At 36.6% G+C, this 12,023-nt stretch overlaps 1 protein-coding gene across 1 annotated transcript; it reads left to right on the top strand.

The window, feature by feature from the left end:
• The first annotated feature begins 634 nt into the window (after positions 1–634).
• LOC132038100 (red chlorophyll catabolite reductase, chloroplastic) lies at positions 635–10,403 on the top strand. The gene is given in 3 exon segments (XM_059428823.1): positions 635–640; positions 1,052–1,464; positions 10,179–10,403. Coding segments are annotated over 3 exon segments (636 nt in total). The 3' UTR covers positions 10,396–10,403.
• Positions 10,404–12,023: the final 1,620 nt, after the last annotated feature.

The following is a 12,023-nucleotide window of genomic DNA, read 5'->3' as shown; positions in this document are numbered from 1 at the left end:
TTTGAGAAATCCCTTTTATTCATGTATTATTGTCCCTTTTACCGTAGGTATTTCCATAACTTGGGATCGTGCTCAATCTTCCCGTGCTTGAGGAAGGAAAAACGAGCAGTTTATCCGACTTCTATTCATGTATTCTTGTCTCGTGCTCTACCGTAGGTATTTGTCCCTTTCAAAAGGATCTCAGAAGATCAATCTTCCGTGCTTGTTCGCCTTGAGTACTGACCGACTTCTATTCACGTATTCTTGTCCGTCTTCCGTGTATTTGTACAAAAGGGATTGTAGTTCAATCTTCCCGCTTGTCTGCAAGCACGGAGACTTCTATTCATGTATTCTTGTCCCGTGCTCTACCGTAGGTATTTGGCCCCCAAAAGGGATTGCAGTTTTAGATCTTGGAAAATCCCTTTTCTTAATGCCCTTATTCCCTTTCATGACTGGACATGCATGCTTCTTTGCAGCTATAGTGGAAGGAAAAATCCTATGATTTATGCTTTAATAACTACCATTTCACTAGCTCTAATGTTCACGAACTTTCAAGGGTCTCAAAAAGATGAAATTTTAGTGAATTGCCATTTACTTATCTCATCTTTTACGGAATCGGTCTTCTTTGACTGATCAAGAATATGTGGAGCTCAGCATGTCTGTAAGCATAGGAGAACATTTCTTTACTGATATTATTAGAGTATTTCTACTTATTTCCGCTTAGTTTCGTAAAAAAAAAAAAAAATTGGACTAGACATATTTGTTTTTTTTTTTTCGCATGAGTAGGTCTAAGACTTCATATGCCTCTGCTTAATTGTTAATAGTTCCATTGACTGCTTCGTAGATTTTCATTAAGTCTTGTTTCTTTTTGTGATCTAGTGTTCTTCCTATCACATGTTTAATAAAAGATAAACTGGGAACACACAGTAATAAAGTGTTATTCCTATCACATGTTTCTCTATGTGCAGTAGTTGAGACTTGAGAGAAGTTGTGTAATAAAGTGGTTCTTTTCATTCTAGTACCATCTGCAGTACATGCAAGGTCAACTTTTTTCCTTTCTAAATTGTTATAGATTGATTTCATACTTGGTAGTTGGGTTCACTGCAACTTACCCACAGGTGGAGCCTTAAACATTACAAGCCTTTCAGCCTATTTAAAACCTTCAACTGATGCACCAAACTTCTTAATCGAAGTCATCCGCAGCAGCCCAACACCTCTCATCCTCATTCTTGATTTACCTCAGTGGAAGGACCTCGTCTAACATCCCGATTACCTTAAAACCTTTTATGAGGAAACACAATTAGACAAACAAAGACAACTTCTCGAGAAGCTACCCGAGGTGAAGCCTTACTTCTCTTTGTCATTGTATATTCGAGCTCTTTTCTCTCCGTCTGGTATCTTGGTTTCTATAGAAACCGAACCTTCACAGGTCGTTTGCATTGATGAGATTATTCGGGATCATATAAGTGAAAGTGCAAGAGGGGGGTGAATTGTAACTTTTTTCGTTCAGATGGTCGACTAACTGAGAACACTAGTCGACTCTATCGTAATGCAGTAATAAAAATGCAGAAATAAAATTGACACAGATATTTTATACTGGTTCAGATTCAATGTTAATCCTAGTCCAAATTTCCTAAGTTGCAAGGGTGTTCTCTCGCAAATTTACTCTTTGTAAATGATTTGGTACAATGGTTTGTTTGAATGGAGGTCCTACGTATACACTCGAACACTCAAATTCTTTTTTTTTATACAATGCCTCACAAACTATTCTATATCTCTCCTTTCTTTTTTGTTTACACTATATCACTCAAGAATACAATGTTTGTGAAAAGTAAAGCGTTGAACTTGAGAGTATAAGACGATCGTATGTTTTTTTTTTTGTCTCTCGGAGCCTTGAATAAATAGTCTTCACATGTCTAGCCGTTAGACTCTTATTTTGCAGAGATATCAACCCAAGAGATTTGATCCTTGAAAATTAGGAATATTTGAGGATCTTAATTTCCAAGAGCTTATTAAGACTTGTAATGATCCTTTCCTTCTATGGTATCAGCCTGGTTGGCAGATGCTTCTTTCCTTGTACGTTGTTGATGTATAATAAAGGTTACATGTACCGCTTTCCTTATGCGCCATTTTCCTTGTTGGAGTGGTACTTGTTTTCTTGTATAGCAGATCTGATTTAATGCTTGACTCACCATGATTGTGCTGATTTAAATGCTTGAGTAAAACTGATTTTGTTCCAAAAAACACAGTAGCCTATCTTGAATTCCTTTCCTTATGCAGCCGACTTGGGCTTGCCCTGCTATTCAGCCGACTAAACTCCTGTTGTCCATTGGGCTTATTTGTCAGATCCATTTGATTGATCCTTTGAGTATTAGTACCTACACAATAATTTGTCATCATTAAAATCATAACACTAACAATATCCCCCTTTTTGATGATGACAAAAAAATAATTACTCAAGGTGAGTGTAAGTGTAGTCAACTTCCCTGTTTAACTAGTTGATTTCATTTCTTGTAATAATGCTCCCCCCTAAATAGTTGACTGGTCCAGACTGGACTGGACTCTTTTCTCCCCCTTTGGCATCAATCAAAAAGAAAGACACACAGCAAAGGCCATAATAACAATAATAACAAAAATAGGTAAAGCGATAAGGGGTTAGATTATAAGGCTAAACGATCAGCCACAAGCTGTAGTCTACGGATAGTTAAGGAAAAATAACATAGTCAAGATGGACTAATTCCCAAAACCAAAAAGATTGTCTTAAATAAAATAGGACAAAACATAATTAATCCTGCTCCCCATCAGATTGTTGTTGCTCCTGCTGTTGTTGAGCAAAGGGCCGAAAAAAGTACGCTAAGGTGTTAACCATAGCTTTCTTAATGGCATCCAGAGTTGCAGTGAACTTAGCAGGAAGACCATCAACACTACCTTGCAGTTTGGTAGCTAACTTGCCTGCTTCCCTTAAACCACTATCAATCTTAAGACGCAGTCGAGCAACATCAGCACCAGTTTCTTTAGAGACATCCCTGACTTTTTCCATATGAAAATGAGTGGATAAAAGGAGATCTTTGAGAAAGTCAATTTTGTCATCAAGGACTGAGAGCTTAGCAAGAATATCAGAGGGATGATCAGATGGGAGATTGGAGGATGATGGTTTGAATGATTGGAAGACAAGTGGACAGGGTTGGTCAAGTTCCTTATCTACATCCTTTTTGAGAACCCATACATCATCCATACATACATATCCTATGCTAACAAATGCTCTAGAGTCATAACATTGTTTAATAAAAATAGGGGGGTGGTCATCAAGATTAACATGATGGGCTTCCATAATGCGAGCAATGAGCATACCATAGGGCAAGTTGGTAGGATCAGAAGCAGAGTCTAACATATGGTTCATGACTAGGGAGGAAAGGTGGACCTTACGCTTCTTAACCAAACAGTAAGTGAGAAGAGTATCACGCTGAGTGAGGGTCGACAAAGAGCCTACATGAGGCAGTATAGTGGTAGCAATAATGTGAGCAATCACACGGGTCTCAAAAGACAAGTGTTGGGGCCTAAGTGAGGGGGAAGGGAACCAGTTGAGTCAAGAGAAATGAACCGTTTAGCCTCTTCATAAGTGACCTCAAAATCAGATAGCCAGGAGTTACGAGACAAGGCAGGAAAACTAGAGCTTTTGATATTGAACATTTCATCAAAATCAGAGTTATCAAACAAAATATGAGTGCCAAAAACAAGGGTTTCAAGTTCATCATCTTTCATAGCTCTAAGATTAGCATAAAACATGTGAATATGATGTTCATAAACACGAGTAGGTGCATAGGAGAAAAGATTTACCCAACCATGAATGTCAAAAAACTGCTGGATATTACAATGTAGTGACGAGATTACATCAAAATCCACTATTCGACCATGAGCAAAAGATTTACCTTTTAAGTGAGTGAAATAGATCGTAGTTGGGGTGGACCGTAAATGGCGACGGCCAAGGAAGGCATTTTCATAGTCAAATTTAAATTTCTTGGAAGACTCACCACACGCTTCAGTTGCATGGTCACGTTTGCTTGAGGAGTGAAGAGACAACAAATTGGTAGAGTTATGAGGGGAGGAATCAGAGCCATCAGATTCAACATGAACAGGGGATGATGCTTTACCTTTTTTTTTTGTTTCTCGTGCTTTTGCGAGTAGAGAGAGAGGAAGGTTTCGAAGTTTTAGCCATAGATTGGAACGGAGCAAAACTGTTGGGTGAAAAATGATAGAGGGATGGACGGTTTTAATGGAGGTTGTGAGGAGATGGAAGAGTCATGGAATTGAAAGGATTTATGGGGAAGTGGAGAAGATAGTGGGAAAAGTGAGAAGACGGCAAAGATTGATGATGATATTTATTGAAAGGCGAGAATTAGGGAGGAAGTATGGTGCGGTAATCAATGAAAGGACAGAGGGAGTTTCAGAGAAGGAAAATTAGTCAATTTACCAAAAATAACATAGTTATACAGGTTTATCAATAATTCCTAGAGATTCTCTAAGCATGCAAAACCTTTCCTCAAGTAAGGGTTTTGTAAAAATATCAGCAAGTTGATTTTCAGTGGAAACAAACTGTAATTCCATCGACCCCTTGATAATATGATCTCTAATAAAATGATGTTTAATATCTATATACTTTGCTCTAGAATGATGCATAGGATTTTTGATAAACATATAGCACTAGAATTATCACAGAAAATTTTAACAGGCTTAAATAATAAATCATAATCACTTAGTTGATGCACAATCCATAGGAGTTAAGCACAACATTGCCCAACAACTATATATTGACTTCGAGTGGAGAGAGAAACACATCCCTGTTTTTTGCTATGCCAGGAAATTAATGATTTTCTAAGTAGTTGGCATGAACCACTTGTGCTTTTTCCATCATCCTTATCTCCTGCAAAATCAGCATCAGAAAATCCTTCTAGATTGAAGGGATTAGTTTTGGGATACTATAATCCATAGGAAATGGTTCCAAGTAAATATCTAATTATTCGTTTTACAACACTAAGATGAGATTCCTTAGGAGCTGACTGAAAACGAGCACATTTGCAAACACTAAACATGATGTCTGGTCGACTAGCAGTAAAATATAGTAGAGAACCTATCATTCCTCTATACTTAGTTTCATCAATCGCTTTACCTCAGTATTATCTCTCGTCAATGGAACATGTAGGACTCATAGGAGTTTTCATAGCTTTAGCATCATTTAGACCAAATTTGTGAACAAGCTCCTTTGTGTACTTACTTTGACAGATGAATATTCCTTTTTCCTATTGATGGATTTGAAACCCCAAGAAAAATGTTAGTTCTCCCATCATGCTCATTTCAAATTCGCTTTGCATGAGATCAGAAAATTCCTTACACAGAGATGGGTTAGTACTTCCAAAAATAATATCGTCTACATAAATCTGTATGATTAGATTTCCAGATGAAGATCTTTTAATGAAAAGAGTTGTATCAATCTTTCCTCTAGAGAATCCATGTTCTACTAAAAAGGTGCTTAGTCGATCATACAAAGCTCTAGGAGCTTGTTTAAGACCATATAACGCCTTACTTAGTTTGAACACATGATATGGGAATTTAGGATTTTCAAAACCAGGTGGTTATTTAACAAAAAATTCCTCTTCAATAAATCCATTTAAGAAAACACTTTTAACGTCCATTTGAAATAGTTTAAAACCTTTAAAACCAGCATAAGCAAGTAAAATTCGAATAGATTCGAACCATGCAACAGGAGCGAAAGTTTCATCATATTCGACTCCTTCCTGTTGAGAATAGCCTTAGGCAACCAGTCGAGCTTTATTCTTCACAACTTTTGAATACCCATTTTGTTCCTATTACTGATCCTTTTTCAGGCCTGGGAACTAGATTCCATACTTTATTTTTGTCAAACTGATCCAATTCTTCTTTCATCGCCTTGATCCAATGATCATCTTTTAAGGCCTCATCTACTTTCTTAGGCTCGAGTTGAGATATGAGTGCTAGATTTGCATTATTTTGCGGGAAGCTCGAGTCTTCATTCCTTCATTTATATCACCAATAACAAACTTTTTAGGATAATTAGGCTCACTTCTCCATTCGTTTGGAACAGGTCCAATCGTAAGGTTAGTCGACGCGTCGCCGAGAGGTAGTTTCTTTTAATGAGAGACTTTGATCAGTTGAGGTAGTAGGCGTAGTGATTGAGGACTGGTAGACATCATCATCTGCAAATTTTTCTTTCTCGAGCAAACGGTTAGTGTCATCAAAAATAACATGAACAGATTCTTCAATAGATTTAGTGCGTTTATTGAAAACTCTATAGGATCTGCTATTATTCGAGTAACCAACAAAAATACCTTTGTCACTTCTAGGATCAAACTACCAGTGTTGTCCTTTCCATTGTTGTGCACAAAACATTTGCACCCAAAGGAGTGAAAATAGTTAATATTAGGTTTCTTACCATTCCATAGCTCGTAAGGGGTTTTCTTTAGAATGGGTCGAATCAAGCACCTGCTTAATACATGACACGCTGTGCTTACAGCTTCTGCCCAGAAGTGATATGGCAGATTATGTTCTAAAATCATTGTTCTAGCCATGTCTTGTAAAGTTCTATTTTTCTTTCAACGATGCCATTTTGCTGAGGAGATCTTGGTGAAGAAAAATTATGCGCATAACCTTGTTCATTGCAGAAATCCTCAAAAGCTTTGTTCTCAAATTTTCCTCCATGATCACTTCTTATGAAAGTAATGTAGTAGCCTTTGTCACGCTGAACTTTCTCACAGAAAAACTTAAAATTCTTTAGAGTATCATCCTTATGAACTAGAAATATAACCCAGGTAAAACGAGAGAAATCATCAACAATAACAAAAGCATACCTTTTTCCTCCAATACTAGCAGTTCTAGTAGGACCAACAAGGTCCATGTGTAGAAGCTGCAATGGTTTAGAAGTAGATACAATATCTTTGGAATTGAAAGAACTTCTTGTTTGCTTACCTTTCTGACAAGCATCGCAAATATGATCTTTTGAATAGTTTATTTTAGGCAGGCCTAGGACCAAGTCATGTTTGACTAATTTTTCAATTAGCCGCATGCTAGTATGTCCAAGTCTCTTGTACCAAACCCAAGGATCTTCTCCCATAGATGCCAAGAAAATATGTCCAGCTGGACTTTTAACAGAGTCGAGCACATATACATTTCTTGTTCTCTCACGCGTAAAGAATTTCTTTTCGAGTTTTGTCTTCTATAACACGTACAAATCTTTTTGAATCTTACCTCTAAATCAGAATCACACAATTGACTGATACTCAAGAGATTATATTTGAGTCCTTCAACCAGATAAACATTAGAGATATCACATGAATTATTAAACGAAATAGTTTCTGTACCGATTACCGTTCCTGTTGAGTTATCACCAAAAGTGACTAGTCCTCCATCAAAGTCAGCAACTGATTTGAACAGGCTTTTGTCGCCTGTCATGTGACTGGAACACGCACTGTCTAGATACCATTTCCCTTTTGACTTCTTCTTGTGGTGTTCCTGCAAAACAAGGTAGTTACTTTCTTTTAGGTACCCAAGCTTCCTTGGGTCCTTGAGGGTTAGTGCTTTGATGATCAGTCTTGGGTTTCTATATCCAACTTGGAGAAGGTGTATAACGAAACCTACACTAAAAATATTTATGGCCCGTTTTTCCATAGCAAAAATATTTTTGTGAAGAGTGATTTTGAGAAAATGACTGAGCAGTCGACTTATGAAAGTTTCTTAGAGACTTCCTTTCAGTGGTTTGAAAACTTTTGTTAGACTGATTTGTCTCCTCATAATTTGTTAACACATCTTTAGAATTATCAAAGGTATTTCTACTATTGATAGGTCTTTTCCCAGTGGACTTGTTGTTACGAGTCGATTTGTTAGATTTAATAGAGCTATGACTGGTGGACTTGCGCAACCCATTAAGTTGCAGTTTCAAGTCATCAACTTCTTCTTGAAGAAGATCCCTTTCTATTTCAACTACTTCTAGTTTAAGTTCCCAGTCCCTTCGTTCCCTCTTAAGCTTTTGTTATTCATTAAACACCCTATTTAAATCCTCGAGAGTTTGGTCAAGCAACTTTTGAGTTTCACTACAGTTGGAACAGTGATAGGGTCTTACCTCACTAGTTTCACTAATTGCCATGAAGCAAATGTTCTCCATATCTTCCTCATCATCTTCATAGACTTCATCTTCACTCCAACTGCTGAATGCTCGTTGTTTTTGATAGTTTTTCGATGGTTTCCTCTTTGCATCAGGGCATTCAGATGCAATGAGGCCAATTTTCCACATTCGTGGCATTTTCCATCATTTCTTTGAACAGCGGAGGATTTACCTTTCCTGAAATTTGAATTTCCTTTTCTATTGTTTCTTGATCTTCTCATGGCTTCAATTACATGCCTAGAGATCATAGCCACTTCTTCTTCCTTGAACTCATCGTCAGATTCTTTAGCCTGAGACTTGAAAGCAACCATTTTCTTCTTTTCATCCTTCTGATATCCTTGAATATGGTTCTTGTCAAAGGCCATTAGATTTCCTCTCAGTTCGTCATAAGTAAAATTGTCCAGATTTCCATCTTCTAAAACAATCGCCTTTGTTTCCCAAGTTTTGGGCAGGCTTCTGACAAGTTTTCTCACTTGTTGAGAGTTAGTGTAAGTCACACCAAGAGATTTGAGTTCACCAATGATTTTGCTGAATCTGGTGAACATTGATTCAATGTTCTCATCATCCTTCATGCTAAAGGCTTCATAGTCGTGCCTTAGAGCATCGATTTTGGTTTCTCTTAATTTTGATGTTCCTTCATATGTGACCTCAAGTTTATCCCACATTTCTTTTGCAGTCTCGCAGTTTGATATTTTGGCATATTCTTCTCCAATGACTGCACAGTATAATAAGGCTATTGCTCTAGCATTCGTTGATAGAGTCTCCTGTTGTTCTTTAGTCACATCATGCGACTCCAAATCAATTTTTGTACTTGGATCTTTTGCATCCACATTTGGAATAGGTTTAGGTCCTTTCTTTATCACAATCCAAGCTTGATAGTCTGTTGATGGCACAAAGATCTTGAACCTTTCTTTCTAATGGAAGTAGTGTTCACCATTGAAGTAGGGTGGTCTCGTTGTGGAGGGGATCTGATATGCAGCCATTTGATCTTTTCTCACTTGCTGTTAAGCAATTAAGTGTGAGACCTTGCTCTAATACCAATTAAAAGTGCAAGAGGGGGGGGGGGAATTGTAACTTTTTCGTTCAGATAGTCGACTAACTGAGAACACTAGTCGACTATATCGTAATGCAGTAATAAAAATGCAGAAATAAAATTGACACAGATATTTTATACTAGTTCAGATTCAACGTGACTCCTAGTCCAGTCCCCTTGGGTTGCAAGGGTGTTCTCTGCAGCTCTTTGTAAATGATTTGGTATAGTGGTTTGTTTGAATTGAGCTCGTACGTCTACACTCAAACACTCGAATTCTTTTTTTTGATACAATGCCTCACAAACTATTCTATATCTCTCCTTTCTTTTTTGTTTACACTATATCACTCAAGAATACAATGTTTGTGAAAAGTAAAGCAGAGAACTTGAGAGTATAAGACGACTGTATGTTTTTCTTTGTCTCTGGAGCCTCGAATAAATAGTCTTCACATGTCTAGCCGTTAGACTCTTATTTTGCAGAGATATCAACCCAATAGATTTGATCCTTGAAAATTAGGAATATTTGAGGATCCTAATTTCCAAGAATAAAGCAAGAGCTTATTAAGACTTGTAATGATCCTTTCCTTCTATGGTATTATTAAGACTTGTAATGATCCTTTCCTTTTATGGTATCAGCCTGGTTGGCAGATGCTTCTTTCCTTATACGTTGTTGATGTAAAATAAAGGTTATACAGCTGCTTTCCTTGTGCGTCATTTGCCTTGTTGGAGTGGTACTTGTTTCCTTGTATAGCAGATCTGATTTAAATGCTTGAGTAAAACTGATTTTGTTCCAAAAATACGCAGTAGCCTATCTTGAATTCCTTTCCTTATGCAGCCGACTTGGGCTTACCCTTCTATTCAGCCGACTAAACTCCTGCTGTCCATTGGGCTTATTTGTCAGATCCATTTGATTGATCCTTGAGTATTAGTACCTACACAACAATTTGTCATCATTAAAATCATAACACTAATAATAAGTCCTGTTGCAAAGGTAATGTTGGGTACGTGATTGGATATGTGTGCTTGTGCTGAGCGAAGATTGACGGATGATGAAAGTACGGATTTGGCTAAGAGGGATCGAATAATTAAGAATAAGACTATTGAGATAGATTTTGAATCAAGCTGCTCTAGGCTCTTCGGGCAAGAGGTAGCGAACCGGGTTTTAGGACTACTAAGGGAGATCTATAATGCTTGAGTTTCTTACTTCTGAGTTGTTGATTAAGAATATTGAGAGGTGATTATTGTATGTAATCTTGTTAATTCTTCATCTTATATTACATCGAAAAAGTTGTAAACTGAGAGTAATTATCTTCTGTCCTAGAATTTTTCATGTTGTGTATTGATGCTCTCCCAATTGCAAGAACTGTTCTGGCTTACTCATGACACTTCCACTAGCCAAACTACTAGGATTAAAAAAAAAAAAAAAAAAAGGAAAATAACTTAATAATACCACTTAAGACACTATATTACAAAATATAAGAATATTTTTCCTTATTTATAAAACATAACAACTTAATTACAAATCATACCAGATTTGAAAAAATTTAAAGTTTCACCCTTCCCTTTCCCAAATCATACCAGATCTGAATTTTTTTTAAAAAAAAATAAAAATAAAAAATAACCCTTCCCTTTCCCTTTCTCAGCCGCCCACCCTTCCTTCCCCTTCTCTCCATTCTACTCAACCTCTGCTTCAGATCTGAGAATTATAACAGATGATTATGTTCAGCTATGTTAAAACCGCCAAGTTGTGGGGACTCTTCGTGGGTTCGATCAGTTCATGAATTTGGTTATTGACAACACCATTGAGGTTAATGACAATGAGAAAAATGAGATTGGCATGGTGGTAATTCGGGGTAATAGTGTGGCGACAAATGAAAATTGAAGCACTGGAGCTTGTTGCCATACCATAGTAATATGAATGAGGCGATTATTAGAGGGGTCCTTATCTACATTCAAAATATTACTGCTCTTATGGAACCTAAGTGAATTATGTATGGTACCTAAATTTAACTAGGCTTTGACAAGATGAAAGTTGACATGAATTCCTTACCAAAAAAAAAAAAAAATCTAACATGAACTTTATATAAAATTTTATACAATTGTATACTTATAACGTTTTCATACACAAAAAAATGTGAGAATTCTAAGCCTTGAGCGAGATATACATATTTCATATAGTTTTTATACACAAAATTGAGTGAAATTCTTAAGCCTTGAGTGAGATATATATATTTCATACAGTTTTCATACACAAAATATTGAGCGAAATTTTTAAACTTGAGCAAGTTATACACATTTCATATAGTTTTCATACACAAAATCTTGAGCCAAAATTGTAAGCCTTGAGCGAATTTTTTTATATATGTCTTGTAAGAAATCTATCGTTATGATTTGTAAACTGCAAAGTATCGTCATATTTTATAAATATACACTATTATTATGTATATATACGTCATTCTCCCAAAAAAAAAATGACACAAGTGGTGCCGAAGCAAGTTTGCGAGCACTTCGACTATTACATCAGGCACGTGCTGTTTGACTCTTTGCTAATTATTTCTCATGATTTTGTATCAATGTCCGGGAATGTCAGGGCGAAACTTGTTACGTTCTTAACCAACTCACTTTAAAATAATGAGATATGACGTCCTAGAAAATCCCAGCACATCATTTTTTTTTCTTTCTTCAATTTATTCAAAAAAAAAAAAAGAAGGCTATTAATCAACCTGTTTTATGGTGGATATTTCATCTATTGTCTCAAGATGGGCTTCCCCAGTATCTCATATGCCACTTAGTAAAGATATTATCTGCTTACAATATGCTGGC

The sequence above is a fragment of the Lycium ferocissimum genome, chromosome 11, assembly GCF_029784015.1.
Source record: "Lycium ferocissimum isolate CSIRO_LF1 chromosome 11, AGI_CSIRO_Lferr_CH_V1, whole genome shotgun sequence".
NCBI lineage: Eukaryota > Viridiplantae > Streptophyta > Magnoliopsida > Solanales > Solanaceae > Lycium > Lycium ferocissimum.
This window is presented reverse-complemented; position numbering and strand designations above follow the sequence as displayed.